The sequence below is a fragment of the Engystomops pustulosus genome, chromosome 3, assembly GCF_040894005.1.
Source record: "Engystomops pustulosus chromosome 3, aEngPut4.maternal, whole genome shotgun sequence".
Taxonomy (NCBI): Eukaryota; Metazoa; Chordata; class Amphibia; order Anura; family Leptodactylidae; genus Engystomops; species Engystomops pustulosus.
This window is the reverse complement of record NC_092413.1, coordinates 12500044-12524931: the sequence shown is the minus strand read 5'-3', so window position 1 is coordinate 12524931 and position 24888 is coordinate 12500044. Positions and strand designations below refer to the sequence as shown.

General features: G+C 42.5%; 1 protein-coding gene across 1 annotated transcript; it reads left to right on the top strand.

The window, feature by feature from the left end:
- The first annotated feature begins 3535 nt into the window (after positions 1-3535).
- Positions 3536-24888, top strand: TLR5 (toll like receptor 5). The gene is made up of 4 exons (XM_072140072.1): positions 3536-3876; positions 10744-10864; positions 12963-13032; positions 20126-24888. Coding segments are annotated over exons 3-4 (2607 nt in total). The 5' UTR covers positions 3536-3876; positions 10744-10864; positions 12963-13030; the 3' UTR covers positions 22731-24888.

Sequence of the window (24888 nt, the reverse complement as noted above, 5' to 3'; positions counted from 1 at the left end):
GAGTGAGTCACAGCAGCCAGGTTTATCAGATTACATAAAAGTCCATAGAGATGGGAGGGGGAGGAGTGAGACGCAGCAGCTAGGTTGATCAGATTACATAAATGTCTATAGAGATGGAAAGGGGGAGGAGTGAGTGGCTGCAGCTAGGTTTATCAGATTACATAGATGTCTATAGAACTGGGAGGGGCAGGAATGAGTCGCAGCAGCTAGGTTTATCAGATTACATAGATGTCTATAGAGCTGGGAGGGAGAGGAGTGAGTCGCAGCAGCCAGGTTTATCAGATTACATAGATGTCTAAAGGGATGGGAGGGGGAGGAGTGAGTCACAGCAGCTAAGTTTATCAGATTACATAGATGTCTACAAAGATGGGAGGGGGAGGAGCTAGCAGCTAGGTTTATCAGATTACATAGTTTACTACAGAGATGGGAGGGGGAGGAGTGAGTCGCAGCAGCTAGGTCCAATCCAACCAACATAGACAGGAATACAAACTACAGACATGGACTGATCGTGATTTTGCTGCGGATTGAGAGTGGATTCTTGTGTCAGCAGCTGTTGAGGAGATTTTGGGCTGATTTCTTGTACTTAATAAACATTGGATTAAAGACCATTGCCTGTATATGCAGGGGTGTAACTTGAGGGGGGTGCAAAGGGTGCGGTCGCAACTGGGTCCAAGAGGCCTAGGGGGTCCATATGGTTCATATTTCCTATATAAGAAGACCGTTACTATAAACACTACAATATAATTAGGGGCATTTCAGATTACACCACTGTGTAAACGGGTTCTTTCGACTCACCACTGAGGGCCCATAAAAATGTTCCACCTTCAGGTTACCACCTTCACTAGCCCCTTGGTGATGTTTTGCACTTAGCAATCAGGTTTTTTTGTAGAGTCCAAAGTCCAACAGAAAAGATGGAAAACATAGGAGGACTATCACACGGGTAGGTTACACAGTGGATGTTTGTGATGTCCAGATCTCTGTTTGTGAAGCTTCATGAGATGATAGAGATGAGTCAACATTCAGCAGTGATAAGGGCTCTGTGCCAGCCAGGAGGTCATGGTATTGCTTGGGGTTTTCCCTCAACACCAGGGGTATAGCTCTAAGGCGTGAAGATGTCTATGTTGAACCCTTAGAGTAGTGGATTATAATATAGGTGGTTTGGGCGGTAGCCCTGGGCCCAAGCCTTCTAGGGGGCCCATGTCCCCCCACCACATTTCATACTAAGAAGGACCTTGGCCCATGAAATCCTCATAAATCTGTTCCTACTCTCAATTTTCATGTAATCAACAGCGATTTCAGCACCTTTGAGGGTCCTCCAAAGGCCCTTTAAGAAAAATTCATAAGTACTACATTTTTGTTTTAGCACAATCAATTTTTACACCTTGTTACTTATATCACATTAAAAACCAGAAAAATAATTAAGCTTCAGAAATATTCATGGTAAAGAACAATTTAAAAAAAAAAATATATATAGAAATGAAGTGACACGTTTTTTCAGTCTTCCAAAAAATTTTTTAACTATGCAAATGAGCCCGAGGGGCTCCATGCACCATAGGTGTTAATGCAGCCTGGAGCCCCCCGGGCTCATTTGCATAATTTTAAACGCCTTTTTTTTCCCCTTAAAACAAGAGCATAGGAAACTTAAAGAAGAGCAGATCCTGCCAGAGAGGGCGCACCAGTATGTCAGTGTGCTTGGTTTACAAACCTTGGTCCTGGGAGTAGATGTCCTTAGTTGTCCAGTCACAAGAAATGCCACATGAACTTGCAGAGAGGCGGGGCCCCGGGGACCAGGGCCGGCGCCAGCACTGGGCATACCTGGGTACAGGGCCGGTTCTAGACAAAGTGGGGCCCTGGGCAAAACTAAGAGTTGGGCCCCAAAATAAACTATTTTATGACTAGTCACAATCAGTAAGAGGCTCCCTTTAGTGTGGTAAAACAATCTGTAATATGGGAGAATTTTATAGGAGATTGATGGGCAGCACGGTGGCTCAGTGGTCAGCACTACAGCCTTGCAGCACTGGTCAACATCTGCAAAGAGTTTGAATGTTCTCTGTGTTTGTGTGGGTTTCCTCTGGGTCCTCCGGTTTCCTCCCACTCTCCAAAACATACTGGTAGGTTGATTAGATTGTGAGCCCCATTGGGGACAGGGACTGATTTGGAAAACTCTGTGCAGCGCTACGGAACCTGTGTGCGCTATATAAATAAAGAATTATTAATTATAATTATTATGATAAATGAAGATAAATATGATAAAATATATAAGATTTATTTATGATAAAATAAATAAGATAAAATATGAAGATAAATATGAAATAGAATAGAATAAAATAAAAGAATAAAATTAAATTAAATTAAATAATAAAATAAATAATAAAATAAAAGAATAAAATAAATAAATAATAAAATAAAATAAAAGAATAGAATAAAATATGAATAGAGATTTCTAGATGCAGAATATAAAGTAGATGATATATACAGGAGAGATAAATACAGTAGAAGAAAAATTGAAGATTGATTGAAAAATAGATAAAGAAAAAGCGAGAAATAAATGGTCAGATTATAGGAGATAGATAACTAGACAGATAGATAGATATATAGACAGGAGATAGATGATAAGCACCTTCACCCGGGAATTCAACCAAGGGGTATTAATCTTTCACTGCCAGACAGTTCTGCATATTTTGTCGCCTTGTACCCCCATATGAACAGAACACCCGGTTATATATGGGCCTGCTAATCTATTTAGCTCGATGGTGCAGACAGAGAAGAAGTCCAGTACTCAGCGGACTCATCTGGCAAGCTCTGTGCAGCGCTGCGGCATATGTGTGCGCCATATAAATAAAGGAATTATTATTATTATTATTCCACTAGTGAATGAAGCACTTCCAACTGCAGATCCATTTATTTGGGGGTACAATGGACCCTCGTTCTCATAATCCGTGGGAGTCCAGGTGGTGATCAGCAAGTTATCCCCTAGCCAAAACTTGTTGTGATTGGACAACCCCAATCATAAAAATTGTATGATTGTGTTAAAATAAAGGAAATCTAAATTAAAAAAACAAACAAACAAAACTTTTACCTCTAAAGGCTCAAATAGTAAATTTATGTAAATTTATGTTTATATCTATCACCAGATCAGGGATTGTAAATCAAACACACTGCCACACTAGTGCGTGCCCCCTCTGGCAGGATCTGCTCTTCTTTAAGCATTTTATGGACTGATTTTTCCAAAAACAGGCTTTTAAAATTATGCAAATGAGCCTGAGAGGCTTGGAGCCCCTCAGGCTCATTTGCATAATTTTTAAAGCCCTTTGTTTCTTAAATACAAGGGCATAAGAAGCTAAAAGAAGAGCAGATCCTGTCAGAGGGGGCCACACCAGTATGTCTGTATGTTTGGTTTACAATCCTTCATCCTGGTGATAGATGTCCTTTAATTGCGTGGGATAATCTGCTAGTCTCCGTGCCAGCACTCGCTTCTCCTTCCTGTTTTTTCCGGCAGAACAGTTAATATATACAGTTTTCAGGCTGCGCGTAATTCCATCTAACCCCAGGGAGATCCCGCAGCAGCGCCACGACGCCATTCCCTTTTCCCAGCTCCAGGCCAGAAGAATCCAAACCCGGAATGAAGAGAACTCACGTGTGTGTGTGACATAAGTGTGGAGTTTACTAACATCCTGCGGGTCACTGGAGCAGCGTGCACATGCTGAGAGGAGGGGGGAGAAGGAGGCTGGGGAGGAGACGGGAACTCTCTCGTTTTACGCAAGATAAGCAAAGACATGAGTAAGTATGTGGAGCAGCCAAGTACTGATCCCTCCACAGCCGGGTCCCTGCTATGAGAACCGGATCACATCTGTGTCCTGCAGTCCCCGGCATTAGGTGAGTAGGACCGTCCAAAACATTACTGGGGGTGTAATAGTTAAACTACCGTCTCCTTTAAGAATTCTAGAATCTTAGTGACTGTTATGTAATAGTTACTGGGGCACATTTACTTACCCGTCCGCTGGAGTCCATTGTCCGATAATAATGCCCTGTGCCGGGATTCACTAAGATCGTGCGCCCGTCCTGCATGTGTCGCTTCCCCGCTCAGGTCCCCGGAGTTCACCATCTTTTTAGTGATGCATGTAAGTGCATTGTCTTGTGACACAATTTGAATCTTAAATACTGCGCTCAGTCCGAATCAGTCGGATCGCTGATTTGTGTCGCATGGAAGCAGCGCAGCTGCGCCAAAAACGGATCACGTGCACAAAAATCCCGGCACAGACACCTGTTAAATACCCGTCCAAGCCGTGTAATCCCCGAAGGAGGCAAACAGTCCGACGAAAATGAGCAGCGCGACCCTTAGTAAATGAGCCCCACTGTGTGAGTACGCCATGTATACACGACGGAGGGATAAGTGTCACATTCACACCTGACAAAACAAACCTAACAATCCTTCCAGCATCATTGAGATTCATTTTCAAAAAGTTTCAAAAATTTAGAGATGATATGAAAACATATGAGGCAATCAGAATCAGTAAAATAGTATTTACAGGCGGTCCCCTGCTTAATAACACCTGACTTACAGACGACCCCTAGTTACAAACGGACCTCCGGTAATGAATTCCTCACTGATTTCAAGACCTCTGCTTGCTGTCATTCAGAACTTTTCGTATTTACCTTCAGGTTATAAAAATAAGCCCTGGCTGAATGTGATGAATACACGGGTATCCTGCTTGTTACTGTGCAATTATACACTTGTATAAACTGAGATAACTTAAAGGGGTTGTACCAAGTTTTCCAAGTGATTCTCTATCCACATAAAAGGGGATAACACTCTGATGGGGGAGGGTCTGACTGCTTGGAGCCCCTACAATCATTAGAACAGCACCCCCCAGTGATCCGGAGAATGGGGGTCCTACTCTCACTAATGGGTAGAGCAATGGGTCGAGCATGTGTACTGCTGCTCCATTCAATAGAATGGGAGCGATGGAATTGACCAACTCAACATACAGCAGATAGTCGAGTACTGGGCTCCCCTTCTATTGAATGGAGCGGTAGTATGCACGCTTGACCAGTCGCTCCTCCCATTAGAGAGAACAGAACCCCCGTGGTGGTCCCCTTCTAATGATCGTGGGGTTCCAAGCAGTCGGACCCTCATCGATCAGCTTGTAAACTTGGCACAACCCCTTTAAAGTAAAATCTACCATCAAAATCCATCATGATAACCCAGGGTCACTTACTCATAGCCCCAGGCACCGTGACTAGGGGGTGTTACCAGAGCCCCTCTGTGCTGCAGCTTCACAGGCTGTTACACTGTCTCCCCCTCCGAACTTACCCCATCTCTCTCTGCCTGATGTAATCTCACACAGTGGGAAGGGAAGTGCTCCTGCACAGTGTAACAGTCTGTGATGCTGAATTACGGAGGGGCTCTGGTAACACCCTTATGGTTCCCGGAATCGCACAGATTAGTTTAAGAGACCTAATGGCTTAATACATGCAGTAAGCTATTAATAACAGTCCAGGAAGACTCCCACCATCCCCATCAGCTGGAGCTTTCCCGTACACATTCCTTACGTTCTGGAAATAATTAACACACGGTGTGCTGAGTGCAGAGTGTGCAGTGTATATACATATGGATGTTATAGACAGGAGGCTCCTGAGCTCATCACTGAACATCAGGAATTTGAGAGATCAGCTGATGGTGGCAGCCACCCTGGGGGGTGTATCATAGCCATATGCCCTAAACTGGTTTTCGGGAATACATAGTGATGGACCCTACTTATACTTATGGTTCCTTTGGTCTGCTAAGGTCCCAAGGATCCGACCCCACACATTCCTCCATAATGGGCTATGCAGAAAGCTGTATGGGAAAACCCATTTGAACCTGAAGAATCTAAATGAATTGAAATTTCACAGTCCTGCAGCTACTAATAACATACACAATTAATATTACACATCTCTCCAGGGACCATACAGGAGACTGGTTGCAGGGAGCTAGGAGCTCAGCAGTGTGTGATAAGTTACAATCCTGGAATATAAATCCATATATCACAGTGCTGCTGCTACTAACAATACACACAAAGGTCTGACTACTATCTCTCCAGGCCTAATACACATCTTTCCAGGCCCAATACATAATACTTTCTGCAAATAGCAACAGTGTGAGAACAAACCCCCCCATCCCCTCCCCCGAGCACATGGAGAAGTAAGTTACAGTCGTGGAATCTAAATTCACATATCACAGTTCTGCTGCTACTAAATACATATGCAAGAGTATGATTACACATCTCTCTCGGCCAAATATATAAAACTTTCTGCAGGGAGTACAGAGTACAGCAGTGTGAGGGCAAGCCCAGCAGTGCACTTGGAGAAGCCATAGTATATTTCACACAGTCCTGCTGCTACACATTACACATCTCTCCATTGACAATACCTAACACTAGAAAGCAGAGGGCACAGAGCACAGCATGATGAGGAAACACCCCCAGTGCACTTGAAACAGATAAAATCCTGATATAGGAATCCATATTGCACAGTCCTGCTGCTACTAACAACGTACAATAAGATATGATTACACATCTCTCCAGGGACAATACATAACACCGGCTGCACATAGCACAGCAGTGCTCCAGTAAAATACTGGCATAGGAATCCATATTTCACAGTCCTGCTGCTACTAACAACATACACAAAGGTCTGATTATACAGATCTCCAGGGACAATACACAACACCAGATGCACAGAGCACATTAGAGGGAGGAGATGGCTCCAATGGACTTGGATAAGCTACAATCCTGGAATATAGATCGATGTTTCACAGTCCTGCTGCTACTAACAGCATATACAAAGGTCTGATTACACATCTCTGGAGATGGGTATTCATTGTAACATTGGCTGTAGCTTTGTACGATAAAAACTGCTGACAAATTCCCTTTGGAGTGCACATTCCTCGCCCTCATGACCAAAACTTTTCTTCCCAGTTTGCCAATATTTACTTGTAGATTAAGTATTTAGTATAAAGGGATTTTTTTTTTACTGTGTCTGCTGCAGAGTAACCAGAATAAATTTCTACGAGTCCGGATAGACAGGGGTTATGACGACAGGTAAGTTCCCGTTCTCGGTAGTAGGAAGCCCCGTAGGGAGCCCCGTAGGAAGCCCCGCCCATTCCACCCGGAGACTTCCTGCTTTCTCACATCCTTGTACCCGGATACTTTTAATGAATGAAAATGTTATGTATGTGATAAGCGGCTGCCAGACACAGCAAAGGATGATGAAATCCAGGATCACCCTCGTCACCCTGACTTTTGGGGACAGAGAATGAGTGGGTGATTCATAGACATTATACTCTATGCACAGAAATGGGGACACATGTCTGATATTGTGGGGTCTAATAGCTGAGACCCCCCCCAAAATCAGGATTGAGATCCTATAGAAATCAGTGGGGCACAGAATAAAACTTGCCTGCACAAACCAATGAAGTAATTCAGGGATAATTAACCTTTTTTTTAATAGATATGCAAATCAGCTGGCAAGTGCACTGGAGGCGGAGCTTAATTTCCAGAATTGCTTAATGAAGAATGTGCCACCGGCAAAGGCAATCACAACTAAAGTGGGTGGGTTAGGTACTGATTCCAGACGGGGGACTTGTGCACTTGCATCCGTCTGTAGGCAAATAAGGCCCTCCCCTATTGCACTTGCTAGCAAATCTGTTTATAGAGAAAAACTTGATTATTTCTGCATTGCATCATCAGTTTGAGTCAGCTAATAATAAATGCTTCTACAGGGCACTATTTTTAGTATTATTCATAATTAGATTATGCAAACGCACACCGATCAGCCAATCACAGGACTGACGTCACTTAGTGACGGTGACTACAGGGAGTATGAGGGGGTCTAAGACACGCCCCTGTATCCTCATTGGTTCAGACTAAAGCTCTGTCTCCTCTGGTTGGCTATGGTGTATAAATTTAGTGTATAATAGGTTAACCAGAAGCTTAATAGATTTTTAAGGCATATACTAATGCATATAAGCAGAGTAATGAGAAACCCAGGGGGTCACTGCTTTGGTGCAGTCAGAACAGTTCCTTCCCATGAAGAATAAATTGTTCCCTAGAGAAAATAATCTCATAAATCATTTCTGGGTCATTTTTGTTTAGAATTTTCCCAAAATTACAAGAATTAACATTCTTTATAGATAGTGTTTGGGTGAAACAATTATCTTTGTAATGGTTCTAAGTGCACTAGAGGCGGGGTCTGATATGCCAGATTTTCCTATAGAAAGCCAGGCCCATGGCCACCCACCAAATTGTATACTGAGATGAGCCTTCACCCACGAAATCCTTGTACTGTACATCTGTTGATATTCTTAATACACATGTACACAAGAGCCATTTCAGGACCTTTGTAGGTCCTCCAAAGGTCCTGAAACCTGAAAATGGGCAGCGAGGACGCATCCTCCAGTCCCCAAAGAGCTGATTCTAGTACCAGATGTAGGAATATTCATACAGGGTGTTGTTATACGGCCATTTCTTGTGCCAATCACAACTCGAAAAAAGGGAAGGCTGGCATGGAGAATGCCCATGTCACGACAGGAGGTGCGTCAAGGGGGGTGCGCCATGTCCCAGATGGGCATAACCACTCATAATATTTCCCAGTTTCATACACAACCGACTTGGAACTTGGCGAGATATGACCATTAGTCAGGTCTGTCCAGACATTCTTTATGTGAACCTTGATATCTCAAAAATGTTCCTGGTGATCGTGCCAGGCGGGCAAGACTGACTGGAGACACCTGGCAGATGCCACGGGATGTAATTATTGCCTGGGAGCACATTCGGCATCTCTAATGTTTTCTTTGATGTCACTCGTTGTGATGTTTCCCAGTAACCGTGATCCCGTGGCCGCAGGCTTCAGTTTCGGCCTAGTAGAAGAGTAGAAATAGGTCACCTCAGAGATGGTCGTTTCTTAGTAACCAGAGATTTTATCTAACAATAACTTTATGTATAAAGCGTCTTTGTGGTTGCACCCTTTTTTTTTTGTTGTAACCCTTCTCCTGGGATTATATATTCAGGTTCCATGTCACGCAATAGAAAGGATTAATGAAAATATGATGAAACTCTGGAAAAACATATTCATTTAATCCATATTATAGTAGAGGATCAAGGTGATCGCAGGCTCCTTCCTGGAGAAACATAAAGATTTATATGCAAATTGAATTCCCAAATGAACCCCGCCCCCCCCCCCCCCCATTTTTACTATTTTCGTAGTCCATTTGTGACATGCGTCAAAAACATTCGACCTTAAGAATCCAGTGCCTTACTTTTATAGGTGATAGTGGGGGCGCAAGCACTTGGGGGAAGTCCAGTGGGCTGGGGAAGGGGTTGTCTACTCTTTGTTTGATTCTCAGGCCTTGGTGGTTTTATAGGACACCCCCTTCCCATACATCTTCTTCAGGCCAGTGCCAATTCATCTCTTGGGTGAACAAAGGGATCGATAAAGATATTTAACATCCCCCTTCCATGTGCCCTGGGTTGTATGAAAATTGTGGGCCATTGCAAGTCTAATTATTTAATGCCATTTACTTCCTTCACATGGTACTAGAATAGGCGCACCGGATTATAAGGCGCACCATCAATGAATGCCTGCTAAAACGTCTAGGTTTATATATAAGGCGCACCGGATTATAAGGCGCACCTGATTATAAGGATGAATGACCAGCAGGTGGCAGACCTGTGCACAGTTAAAGGCAGCTGTTGTCTGTAAGTACGGTTCATATATAAGGCGCACTGGACTATAAGGCGCACCTTTGATTTCTGAGAAAATCAAAGGAGTTTTTTGTGCGCCTTATAAAAATATAAATTACGGTTAAAATACGGTACTCGATAAAAGACGATTGGGAGTGCAGGGGGGGGGTGTCCATTCTGTCCACTTTCAGTTCTGCACCTTCAAAGGTCCTAGAAGGACCCTTGTATACATGTGTTGAGAGCTTGAGGATTTCATGGATAGAGGTCCTTCTCTATAGTATCAAACTTGGTGATTGTTTCAGTTGGTCAGGGGCTCCCTAAAAGTCTTCACCACCTATATTCTAATCCACGACTGTTCACATTCCTTCTATCCCATGGCATCATCTGTACGGGAAGAGTTAGAAAGCCTCTCAGACACATAAGATCACAAGTTAGTTGCCCTCCCATAATCCATGGGCTTGGAGAAGCTTTATGTGATGTCTGCAGCCAAAAGTGTATGTAGCCACCAGACACCATGGTCCTGCCCGCATCGAAGACCCAAAGAGGCAGCTCTGTATCCAAGAGGATCCTTTTTTTGTTGTTGATTTCCAGGGCTTAAAAAAAAATGTAAAAATTTTTTTTTAAAAAATAGTCAAAACCTGTAAAAGCTCCTTAATCATGGAATAAATAAGCATTTTACAAGGCGCAAATTAAATAACGGAATTTATTTTGAATTTTAATTAAAAATACTGTTGACAATAATCCTACTAAAAGATACCGTAAAAACTGTTTACAAAGATAATTGTCTAATAAAATAAAAAGTTATATTCCTTTAATAATAGTTTTGTAATACTGTAAAACAGGACATAAAAATATGTTATAGATAATCTATATGTGCCTATTTATACAAATTGTATACTGTATGTGTCCATAGCCCAATAAAAACATTTGAAACAGAATGGAAAATAATTAGAAATTTTATGTATAAATTGTCTAATTAGAAACAAATGATTATGGGTTTAAGTGTATCTTTTGTTCACAGAGAACCCGGCATCTGGTCAATGAAGATAAGTGATCCTGATCGCTCACTCGCTGCTCTGATCTCTGAGATTGTGAACGTAGGGGGAACATGTGATCAAAACGCGCTGTACCTTCCTATAAGGGTGAGTTATCCTTTCCTGGAAAGTAAATAATCCACTAAATACCAGGTATGATTAACCCTTTCTCTCCGTACTGCACTAGGCTGCCACAGATAACAACATTAGCATCTTCCTGCCCCCTAGACCCCCCAACTAGTGTCAGACAACTTCATGATCCAGGAATTTCTGGCCATATCCCCACCCACCGCACACATTATTTTCTCATCTCATACTACAGTACCAAAACCAATCTTACTACATAGATACAGCACCAGAACCAAGGTTACGAAATAGGTACAGCACCAGAACCAAAGTTACTACATAGTTAGAGAACCGGAACCAAGCTCACCACACCACATTGCACAGAACCGAAGAAGAGTTAGACAAACAACTTCCATGTAGCTCCACTCTAGGAGAAGATAGCAGAGAATCACAGCATAAAGGAGATGATGCACTCTGTGTCAATAGTATCAAGGCAGGGGCTTAGCTACCAGAAGATAACACTTTAAATGTCTGATCTGGGGGTCTGTAATTGTTTAAGGAGTTTGTATTTATGGGTTCATGGGTTATGGGTCTGGGGTTTGTATTGAGATGGTCCAGGGTCTGTATTTAGGTGTTCACGTCTAGGGTCTTTATTTTGATGGACAGGGACTGTATTTAGGGGTTCAGGTATGGAGTTTGCAGTTGATGGTCTGGGGTCTGTATTTAGGGGCTCAGGTCTGGAGTTTGTAGTTGATAGTCTGGGGTCTGTATTTAGGGGCTCAGGTCTGGAGTTTGTAGTTGATGGTCTGGGGTCTGTATTTAGGGGCTCAGGTCTGGAGTTTGTAGTTGTTGGTCTGGGGTCTGTATTTAGGGGCTCAGATCTGGAGTTTGTAGTTGTTGGTCTGGGGTCTGTATTTAGGGGCTCAGGTCTGGAGTTTGTAGTTGATAGTCTGGGGTCTGTATTTAGGGGCTCAGATCTGGAGTTTGTAGTTGATAGTCTGGGGTCTGTATTTAGGGGCTCAGATCTGGAGTTTGTAGTTGTTGGTCTGGGGTCTGTATTTAGGGGCTCAGGTCTGGAGTTTGTAGTTGATAGTCTGGGGTCTGTATTTAGGGGCACAGGTCTGGAGTTTGTAGTTGTTGGTCTGGGGTCTGTATTTAGGGGCTCAGATCTGGAGTTTGTAGTTGTTGGTCTGGGGTCTGTATTTAGGGTCTCAGGTCTGGAGTTTGTAGTTGATAGTCTGGGGTCTGTATTTAGGGGCACAGGTCTGGAGTTTGTAGTTGTTGGTCTGGGGTCTGTATTTAGGGGCTCAGGTCTGGAGTTTGTAGTTGTTGGTCTGGGGTCTGTATTTAGGGGCTCAGGTCTGGAGTTTGCAGTTGATGGTCTGGGGTCTGTATTTAGGGGCTCAGGTCTGGAGTTTGTAGTTGATGGTCTGGGGTCTGTATTTAGGGGCTCAGGTCTGGAGTTTGTAGTTGTTGGTCTGGGGTCTGTATTTAGGGGCTCAGGTCAGGAGTTTGTAGTTGATGGTCTGGGGTCTGACATTGAACATAATTGTTTTGGTGGTAATGTAGTGCAGTACAGATTCAGGCTCTGACTGCCCCACCAATACCAGCAGGCCTATCGGACAACAAAATAATCTGCTTCAGCAGACAACCCTATTTTGATGGACTGTGGGCTCTGGGACCGTAGCCTGAGGAAGTAACGGTAAAGAGACCATCCCTACAATGCTGAAAGACATGGACAAAAGTTTGCAATAAGCTTCAAGTTGCTCTGGTGGGCCACCAGAAAAAAAAAATCTGGTAGACCCAAGAACCCCAGGTTGCCGCTATATAGTAACATTATATATGTAGAGTATGGCAGTATTATTTCAGTGTGGTGTAACAATATCTATGTGCTGTATAGCAGAATTATATATGTATTATATGTCAGTATGTTGCCTATTTATATACTGCATGGATCAGAAGGTGAGCATTTATCACCACTTAGCAATTCCATAAAATCAGTGAACCCCCCCGCTCAATTAAAACGGGAGTGGGCACATTAGAAAATAGGGGATCGTACTAACAGCAATGCTAGTTGAATGTGAAAAAATGGATAACATGATGGCTTATGTTTCTGTAACGCTCACATTTTCTCCCTTAGACTACGGTGACTTCTGATTAGCATCAGTGACTGCAGCCGAGGCCACCATTGCTGAGACAAGGCGCACCATGTAAGTTTTTGGTACCTTTATGCATTTTTGTGTCTCAGAAATTACATTTTCTAACATTATTCCAGAATTATTTTTAAATGCACAACTGCTGTAATGAATGGGTCCCCCACTCGGATTCCGGAATGTTCTGCTGGTATGAAGCAGCGTGGGAGGTATTGCAGACCCCCATTCTACAGATCACAAGTCCACTGAAGGATCATATATCCCGATAATTGTTAATCCTGACACATCCCCTAGGACAATAGCCTTCTTATTTTGGTAACCACTGGTGATCCTGTCGTCTAGCGAAACCTCCAAACGGAACCTTGTAGGAACTGTTATATTTAGCAACAGCGGGCACCATCTCAGGGTGAGCTGGTGCCGGAGCTTATTTTAGTTAGTGTTTTAAACCGCGGTATCGTGGTTTAAAACACTTTTTAAACGTTGTAGCCGGCGCAGGCAGGTACGCGCTCGGCGCTTACCGTGCACGCGGCTCTCATTCACTTCCTATGTAGCCGCGTGCACGGTAAGCGCGGTTTAAAACACTAACTAAAATAAGCTCCGGCACCAGCTCACCCTGAGCTGGTGCCCGGTATTTCCATTGGAAACCTGCCACTACAAGTGGTAGGTTTCCTTTAAAGCATAACCGTCATTTCACTTATTTTTCTTATATATGTAAGGAATGTACTTTTAAAAAAAGATTCTAAAATAATTTATTAGGGGATTTTGTGAGTATTTGTTAAAAATCTACTTTTAAATGCTTCCATAATTGAAAAGCAATTCTGTGCTATACAGATTGAAGACGGCTCACTGGTACAGTCTATGTATAATGTCTGCACTCTCTCTGCTGTTGCCTACCTGTATATTTACAGCTAAATATTTTCCTGCACTTAGTAAACTATTTATTTATTTAAACTGTCAGCTCATCGTCCAGTCACACACTAGCGATCTGCCAGGAGAGAGAACACAACAGTGAGACCTCAGAGATCATTGTAAGGGGAACTTCAGATGAAGGCTACATTCCCACTGCCGTGAGCCCGCCGCACCGTAGCACGGTGGGCACACGGCAGCGCGGGGAGAGGAGGAGGAGGTGAGCGCAGCTCACCCCCGCCCCTCTCCATAGCGATGTGTGGCCGCAGCGCGGTAATACGGAAAAAGATAGGACATGTCCTATCTTTTCCCGGGCTACAGAGCGGTACGGTGCCGCACGTGTGCTGCACCGTACCGCTCCCATAGGGCGCCGCGAGCCCATAGAAGTGTATGGGGGACGTATATCAGCCGCATATACGCCGGCCGTATATACGTCCCCCATACTGTAGTGTGAATGTAGCCTTACAATGACATTTGATAGTAAATCTGAAGTTCCCCTGTGTTCGGCTCTCCTCTCTCCCGGGAGATCGCTAGTGTGTGACTGGACGATGACGGCTATCAAAGAAAATAACAAAGAATAGCAAAGAATAAATAGTTTACTAAGTGCACGGAATTTTTAGATGTAAATATACATGTAGGAAGTAGCAGGATTACCACTGTACCAGTGAGCGGTCATCATTTTGTATAGCACAGCATGAAGACGGGTTTTCCATAGCAATCACCATTTACGGAACAGGACGGGAAAAACTTTAAAGGAATATTTTTAATCAAATCTAACAAAATCTAACAAAATCAAAATTACAAATTGTACATTGAATTTGTACATAAAATAAGAAAATTGTACATAAAAATAAGTGAAATAATGGCTGCGCTTTAAAGAAATCAGTGTCTGGAAGGGCTGGTTCCTTCTTTTCAGGTTCGGTATTAGAACCAACTTTACTACTTTTATGTACGGAACTAGAACCAAAGATACTGGATCTAATTAAAAAAAAAAAAAGTAGCTGTAAGTTCATTTTAGAGATCCCCAGCCGGGACCTAAGTTATCAGATATTAATCTCAGTTGATATCGGCGCTGGCCTTGTTAAAGGGAAGGTATTTTGTAATGTTCCCCTATAAACAGTAGATGTTCCCTTAGTAAATACAAGAGAAGTTTAATGTGAGCAGCTGGAGGAGTCATCAGCAGACGGGTTACCTGCCAAAGGGACCGCAGGTACAATGATCTGATTGTGTCCGGGCACTGGGGGTGTTGCTTCATAAAGAGGAGAAATACGATTGTGCAATCAAAGAATTCTACAAATACAATGTCACTTACTGTACAGGTCCTGGATGTTTATGTGACAGTCACCTCAGGATCTCCTAAACTTACTACATGGCGTCTGTCTCATGAGTCAAGAGCGGAGTAAAGGACCCCCCAGGAATCCCCAGAGCTGTATTAAAAAACCCATTGCACTTGAAATAGTCTACATTTAAGATGACAGACTTGGCCCTAAAAACTTAGCTGAGGTCGGGAGGAGATCCTGTTATCCAGATGTTTAGCTTACAATTAATTTAGCTCATCATAAACACAACTCTGGAGTATAATACAGGATGTAACTCAAGATCAGTACAGGATAAGTAATGTCATGTATGTACACAGTTACTGCACCAGCAGCAGATAGCGAGTGCAGCTCTGGGGTATAATACAGGATGTAACTCAGGATCAGTACAGGATAAGTAATGTCATGTATGTACACAGTTACTGCACCAGCAGCAGATAGCGAGTGCAGCTCTGGAGTATAATACAGGATGTAACTCAGGATCAGTACAGGATAAGTAATGTCATGTATGTACACAGTGACTGCACCAGCAGCAGAATAGTGAGTGCAGCTCTGGGGTATAATACAGGATGTAACTCAGGATCAGTACAGGATAAGTAATGTCATGTATGTACACAGTGACTGCACCAGCAGCAGAATAGTGAGTGCAGCTCTGGAGTATAATACAGGATGTAACTCAGGATCAGTACAGGATAAGTAATGTCATGTATGTACACAGTGACTGCACCAGCAGCAGAATAGTGAGTGCAGCTCTGGGGTATAATACAGGATGTAACTCAGGACCAGTACAGGATAAGTAATGTCATGTATGTACACAGTGACTGCACCAGCAGCAGAATAGTGAGTGCAGCTCTGGGGTATAATACAGGATGTAACTCAGGATCAGTACAGGATAAGTAATGTCATGTATGTACACAGTGACTGCACCAGCAGAATAGTGAGTGCAGCTCTGGGGTATAATACAGGATGTAACTCAGGATCGGTACAGGATAAGTAATGTCATGTATGTGCACAGTGACTGCACCAGCAGCAGAATAGTGAGTGCAGCTCTGGGGTATAATACAGGATGTAACTCAGGATCAGTACAGGATAAGTAATGTCATGTATGTACACAGTGACTGCACCAGCAGCAGAATAGTGAGTGCAGCTCTGGTGTATAATGCAGGATGCAACTCAGGATCAGTACAGGATAAGTAATGTCATGTATGTGCACAGTGACTGCACCAGCAGCAGAATAGTGAGTGCAGCTCTGGAGTATAATACAGGATATAACTCAGGATCAGTACAGGATAAGTAATGTCATGTATGTACACAGTGACTGCACCAGCAGCAGAATAGTGAGTGCAGCTCTGGGGTATAATACAGGATGTAACTCAGGATCGGTACAGGATAAGTAATGTCATGTATGTGCACAGTGACTGCACCAGCAGCAGAATAGTGAGTGCAGCTCTGGGGTATAATACAGGATGTAACTCAGGATCAGTACAGGATAAGTAATGTCATGTATGTACACAGTGACTGCACCAGCAGCAGAATAGTGAGCGCAGCTCTGGGGTATAATACAGGATGTAACTCAGGATCAGTACAGGATAAGTAATGTCATGTATGTACACAGTGACTGCACCAGCAGCAGAATAGTGAGCGCAGCTCTGGGGTATAATACAGGATGTAACTCAGGATCAGTACAGGATAAGTAATATCATGTATGTACACAGTGACTGCACCAGCAGCAGAATAGTGAGTGCAGCTCTGGAGTATAATACAGGATGTAACTCAGGATCAGTACAGGATAAGTAATGTCATGTATGTACACAGTGACTGCACCAGCAGCAGAATAGTGAGTGCAGCTCTGGGGTATAATACAGGATGTAACTCTGTTTCTATAATTAGCTGAGCAGTGATGATTACAGGTGATTGTGTTTGTGGTTCTCTAGACTCTAAGAATGTAGTGAGAAGGACGTGTCCTCTGGGTAGATGACTCCATCATTGTCATAGATCCGTCATTCAGTGTAAGAGACGACAATGAGAACAGTGATTGTTGGCTGCGCTGGATGTTGGACAGAGTGAATTGGCAGGATTTGTAGGGAACTGGAAAGTGAGAGCGAGCAGGTGACACAAAGCAGGTGGTGAAATGTTAGTGACTGGTGATGAAAGGCCGGACACATCTACGGCATCATCCAGGAGACGCACAATGCAGGACGGATCCCTGGCTGCGGTTATTTACTAGAATACACCGGGAAAACGGATTATTCTGTCCTGGCAGCTTCCAGGGAAACATCACTGAGACTTGCAACTTTTAACTTTTTTGTATAAACTTTTTTTGTGTGTTTTGTGGTTATTCAGGGATGGTTTACACCAGTGATTTTCACTAGTGTGCCGCGACACATGGTCGGGTGTGCCGCGGGGAAAGTTCCCCAAACTATGGTGCCCCCTGTGTTTTGTTTCCCGGCAATGCGCAGTCACGGCTTCTTACAATGTAGGAGACGTGTACAATAACACATGTACAAGCTTTGAACCTAGCGCAACAAAATGACGTCTCCGAGGCCGGCGCATCATCCTGAGAGCGGAGAGACTCTCGCATTTGCCCACCGCCAAGGTAATGCCCACCAATAATGCTGACTATATGAGCTTTTGCCTGAGTATATGAACTGTTGGCAGAATACTCAGCATATGAGCTGGTACTTGTAGTACTCCAGCAGTGTACTGTATATAACAATGAGAAATACTATAGTCATGAGGCTGGAGTACTACAAGTACCAGCTCATAAAAAGTGTGCCGCGGCTCAAAAAAGGTTGAAAATCACTGGTTTACACAATGCTGGACTATTGCTGTCCTGAACAATATTATTTACATGATAGGAGTAGTAGTACAGTGCTGTGCCCATATATACAGGTTAGGAGTAGTAGTACTGTGCTGTGTCCATATATACAGGATAGGGGTAGTAGTACTGTGCCGTGCCCATATATACAGGATAGGAGTAGTAGTACTGTGCTGTGCCCATATATACAGGATAGGAGTAGTAGTACTGTGCTGTGCTCATATATACAGGATAGTAGTAGTAGTAGTGTGCTGTGCTCATATATACAGGATAGGAGTAGTAGTACAGTGCTGTACCCATATATACAGGTTAGGAGTAGTAGTACTGTGCTGTGTCCATATATACAGGATAAGAGTAGTAGTACTGTGCTATGTACATATATACAGGATAGGAGTAGTAGTACTGTGCTGTGCCTATATATACAGGATAGGAGTACTAGTACTGTGCTGTGCCCATATATACAGAATAGGAGTAGTAGTACTGTGCTGTGCCCATATATACAGGATAGGAGTAGTAGTACTGTGCTGTGTCCATATATACAGCATAGGAGTAGTAGTACTGTGCTGTGCCCATATATACAGGATAGGAGTAGTAGTACTGTGCTGTGCCTATATATACAGCATAGGAGTAGTAGTACTGTGCTGTGCCCATATATACAGGATAGGAGTAGTAGTACTGTGCCGTGCCCATATATACAGGATAGGAATAGTAGTACTGTGCTGTGCCCATATATACAGGTTAGGAGTAGTAGTACTGTGCTGTATCCATATATACAGGATAGGGGTAGTAGTACTGTGCTGTGCCCATATATACAGGATAGGAGTAGTAGTACTGTGCTGTGCCCATATATACAGGATAGGAGTAGTAGTACTGTGCCGTGCCCATATATACAGGATAGGAATAGTAGTACAGTGCTGTGCCCATATATACAGGTTAGGAGTAGTAGTACCGTGCTGTGCCCATATATACAGGATAGGAGTAGTAGTACTGTGCAGTACCCATATATACAGGATAGGAGTAGTAGTACTGTGCCCATATATACAGGATAGGAGTAGTAGTACTGTGCCCATATATACAGGATAGGAGTAGTAGTACTGTGCTGTGCCCATATATACAGGTTAGGAGTAGTAGTGCTGTGCCCATATATACAGGATAGGGGTAGTAGTACTGTGCTGTGCCCATATATACAGGATAGGAGTAGTAGTACTGTGCTGTGCCCATATATACAGGATAGGAGTAGTAGTATTGTGCCGTGCCCATATATACAGGATAGGAGTAGTAGTACTGTGCTGTGCCCATATATACAGGATAGGAGTAGTAGTACTGTGCTGTGCCCATATATACAGGTTAGGAGTAGTAGTACTGTGCAGTACCCATATATACAGGATAGGAGTAGTAGTACTGTGCCCATATATACAGGATAGGAGTAGTAGTACTGTGCCCATATATACAGGATAGGAGTAGTAGTACTGTGCTGTGCCCATATATACAGGATAGAAGTAGTAGTACTGTGCTGTGCCCATATATACAGGATAGGAGTAGTAGTACTGTGCTGTGCCCATATATACAGGATATGAGTAGTAGTATTGTGCTGTACCCATATATACAGAATTGGAGTAGTAGTACTGTGCTGTGCCCATATATACAGGATAGGAGTAGTAGTACTGTGCTGTACCCATATATACAGAATTGGAGTAGTAATACACACGAGACCTTTCAATTTTCATAGGTCGAAAGCTCAAAGAAAATGTTAGTACTATATTAAAAGCCCTGATATACCGGGATTATGCTTTTCCTTTGTGTTTTTTAAACTTTTTTTTTTTTTCATTTTGCCTTTTTTATGCCTATGGAAGGGGTTGTCCATCTATTAAAAAACGATGGCCTATCCTGCAATCTTAGCCCCCTGCAGATCTATTATTGTTGTCACCATGAGTCAACTCTCTTTCATTGGAATGGGAGCTGAGCTGCAGTTACCCAACCTGAACACTACACAAAAAAACGGCGCTGTCCTTCTGTCTCGGTTATGTGTCCAATTAATTTGGTATTTTTGTCTTTATGATTGAGATATGTTTATCAACATCATATTAACCTTCTTGTCTCTTGTGCGTAGGAACACCGTCCTTCATATCCTGATATTAACGTTTACCGCTGGACCTTTCCTTCTGGAGAGTTTTCACATCAAATGCGAGACTGTTGGACTTACTGCCATATTTGATTTTTGTAATTTGACCCGAATTCCATGGGTACCAATGAACATTCTATCTCTGATATTAAGTGACAACTACATTCCGGAAGTGAATTCCATGTCATTCCCACTATTGAAGGACTTATTTGTGCTAAAACTGGACGGTCAGAAAACCGGAAATTTCACAGTACATAAGGATAGTTTCAAAAATTTACCGTACCTGAATACTCTCGATTTGTCCTACAATCTCATCCTGACACTAGATATAGATGCGTTTACCGGCTTACATCATCTTGAAACTCTTGTGTTATACTACAATCAGTTGAATGGATCCTTTTTGGAAAACAATTATTTCAAGGATTTGACCAATTTGGAAACCTTAGACCTTTCATATAACAGTATCACCTACGTTAAACCTCATCCGAAATTTTACACTTTATATAAATTAAAACTTTTATCCTTAAAGGAAAATAAAATATCGAGACTTTGTGAAGGAGATTTATACAGCTTCCAATATATAAAATTTACAGTTTTTGATCTTTCTAGAAATTACCTTTATTACTTGAATCCCTCAGATTGGGAACATTGCGGGAACCCCTTTCGAAATATCGGGTTTGAAACGTTGAACCTGGGTGGAAATGGGTTCAATGAAGAAAAAACTAAAGCATTGTGCAACTCCCTGGATGGAACTAAGATTTACTATTTAAACTTAGGTTCTCATATTATGGGGCCAGGTTTTGGCTTTAACAATTCCAAAGATCCAGATAATTCAACTTTTGCCGGTCTGGAGAACAGTGACTTGGCAATGCTTGACATCTCCCATGGATCTATATTTTCACTCCGGTCTTATGTGTTTGGAAAACTTTCTAAGATGATCCATCTTAATCTGGCGGAAAACAAAATAAACCTAATTCAAAAAAATGCCTTTCATGGCCTTCAAAATCTGGAGATCCTTAATATGTCCTTCAACTTGTTGGGTGAGATATACGATGATTCTTTCGATGGTCTTCCCAGTGTAGAACAGATTTTTCTGAATGACAATCATATTGGACCAATCCAGAACAATGCTTTTAAGAACCTTCCAAAATTGCTCTTGTTGGACTTAACTAACAATGCCATTGCTACTCTTCGATTTTGTGAGTCCATGCCATCGGTTTATTTCATAAATCTGAAGCAAAATAAACTGAAATCGATTAAAGACGCCAGATTCAACACCCAAATTATTAACCTTTCGGAGAACCAGCTGACGAGTCTTGCCGATTTCTTTCAATTTCTCCAAAGTGCCGTGATTGAAAGTACTTCCCTTCGCAAGAATAAACTGGCCACTTGCAATTACCAAGTCAGTATTCCAAAAAATAATTCACTCCTCTATTTAGATATATCTGATAATATGGTCCAGTTGATCTGGGAAAAAGGAGACTGTTTCGAGATGTTTAGGAACCTTAGTAGGCTTCAAACTCTAAACTTAACCAACAACCATCTCCGATTCTTTCCTAAAGGGATTTTTAACGGCCTCTCGTCCTTACAAGAGCTTAACTTGTCCTCAAACTTTCTCACCGATATCCCGTCCGATGTCCTTCCTATCAGTCTTCAAACATTGGATGTATCTAGAAACCAATTGTTCTTCCCCAACCCAGAGGTATTTCTTCATTTGGGAACCATTGACTTAACACATAACCAGTATATCTGTCTTTGTGACCTGGTCAACTTTCTAACGTGGTTGAATGAAACCAATGCTACTCTACTGGGGGATCGGAATGACATCTTCTGTGCATTACCTGACCACTTTAAGTACGTCCCACTTCATGATCTTGAATTTTCCAACTGTGATGAACTTACCGTGTTACGTCCGATCATGTTTGCCTTATTTGTGTTCACGTCACTCGTCGTCATAACTTTTATGACCGTGGTGATTATATATAACCATTTCCGAGGAGTTTTCTTTGGATTCTACAAGAGGCTGATACACTCCACACTTGAGGAAAAGCCTCCAGAGGAAAATAATGTCAAATATGACGCCTTTTTGTGTTATGCCAAAAAGGATTTTCCGTGGGTCGAAAATGTTTTTCTCAAAAACCTAGACTCTGACTACAACGACCAAAACCGCTTCAACATGTGCTTTGAGGAAAGAAATTTCATTCCGGGAGAAGATCATATTGTAAACATTCGTGACGCCATTTGGAATAGTAAGAAGACCATTTGCGTTGTGACAAAGCATTTCTTACGGGATGGATGGTGCGTTGAGGCCTTTAATTACGCCCAAAGCCGATATTTTACAGAACTCAAAAATGTCCTTATCATGGTAGTGGTAGGGTCTCTATCAGAATACCAACTAAGGAAGTACAAGCCCATCAGGGCCTATATACAAAGGTGTGCATACTTGACATGGCCTGAGGATGACCAGGATGTAGAGTGGTTTCTAAGCAGACTTTCTTATAAAATACTACAAGAGGAAAAGGTCAAAAACAAAGATGTTCAAGTCAGAACCGTAAGTTCCACCTTAGAGTTACATCAAATAGGTGTTTCTTGAGAAGTCAGGAGAGAATTCCTGTACATCTACCATATGATCCAACAATTCAAAATGGAGACTATTTGAACATGGAGGGTCATACGTCTATAGATACCCACCAGCTGGACCAAGTTCTGTTGTCCACACTGAGTATTATGAAACATATGGAGCTAGCAAGAAAAATCATGGTTGAGTGAAGACCGTTGCCAAATTTATCAATATACATTGACTTGAGTTCTAGAGTCTTGGGCAGCTACATGTGTAACCTTTGGGGGTATTGTGAGACTTTTTGAAGGTATCTTAAACCTTGCCTTCAAAAACCATTTATTTCTCCTCTCCATCTCAACAATTTGGTTCCCTTACTTAACAACCCCCAACCTCAAAAAAGAAGCCTTAATGTTGGCTTATGTCGCTTGTTATTTTGTATTGCCCCATTTTTCGAGAGTTATGTAACATTTTGATAAGTTGGCCACCGATTCTACACCAATGCCAAAACGTCTCACATCGGTATGGAGTCTATCCAGAAAATGGCATATTGCAAATTGCATTCCATAATGAAAATTGCATAAATTCGCAATTAAAACCAGGATCCTATCATAGTAACTAATAATAATTAGAGAGGTTCCCGTCACAAAGTTAGAGATCAGGAACTCATAGCTTGTGCTTGACTGACTGTATATGTATCGCATCTCTATATGCGGGGGTTAGGGAATGACCTGGTGAAACAGACAAAGACAGTGGGCCCTGAGACTAAATCCACTTCCCAGAAGTCCCTGCCTAATATCCCTGCCTACACTAAGCGGTAGGAGACAAGTGGTCAATTCCCTTCTTGCGCCGAAGTGCAATTACGGAAACAAAGACAAGACAATAAAAAAGAGAAGGCCAAATAAGAGTCAGAACCAAGAGGAACAATGCAGTACAAAATCGATAAGCAAATGGATAGTAAGAAAATCAAGGGTCAAAGATAACAGAATAAGGGGGCTATAAGGATTCATTGTGGTCCCTCATTATATGGATCTGTTCTTATCTTTCATTCCAGCCATATGTTCCTAAAATGCTGGTGTGAACTCAACCCAAACTAAACCTCGATTCCTACACCAAATCACCCCAGAGGCAAAGCTTTGGATGATGTCACACAAATCTGGAATCACACAAAAAGCTCTATGAAAAAGGTTCTGTACCGGTTATAGCCGTAAAGATTGATATTATACAGGGACAACAGATCTAGGATTGTTTGTGTGATACCAGATGGTCCTTTTGTCGTCACAAAGTTTTGCATTTGACATTAAGTCGTGGGGAAAAGTTTCTCTGGTTGATGGAAATGAGACGAGTGCGAAATCGGGCGTCCATTCTGTTCTATGAAATGTATGAAGTGTTTTTGTTTGTATTTTTGCTCTGTTCAATACCTCATTTTTGTATCTCACAATGAACGTGCAGTTTGTGGTAGTCATTATCCGTCCGCCACGCCGCACTGGAGGCAGCCATATTTACTGGACTAGTTGTCATGCGTTAGGAAGAGACTGGAAAGTCTAAACTTCAAAGGGTTGTCTTATTATCAAATATCCTACTAAGGGATTCTGAGTGGGGTCTTCTATTGAAGGGATATTCTGGTGCCAACAAGATATCCCCAGCCCACAGTACAGAGGAAGGAAACCCAACATCCACCAGAATGGGGTCTGTTATACCAGCAAAAAAGTGGAGCAGCCAGTCGAGCGTACATACTGCCACTCCCTTTACTGTCTATGGGACAGTAAGTTTCTAATAGTTTCCCTAGTGATCAACTTGAAACAAGATCAGCAACACAACTTAATGGAGGTCACAATGGGGTTCTATTAAGAGGGGTTATCCACTCTCATGCCATATATCATAAATACTGCGTAGGTGCCCATCTCTATGGGGAGAATGCAGGTCTCGCTCACTATCTTGATCGTAATTATCATTGGACTCATTGCGCTATTTCAACTAATGTCAATGAGAGCGCCAAAAATAGCTGAGCAAGCTATTTTGTGGTCACCCTAAATTGGACTACCGTATTTTCCGGACTATAAGGCGCACTTAAAAGCCTTGGATTTCCTTGGAAATCCAAAGTGCGCCTTATAGTCCGGTGCGCCCTATATGAGGCAGCGGACCCTACTTACATAGGTCCCCGCTACCGGAGACAGCAGATCTCCAGCGGGAA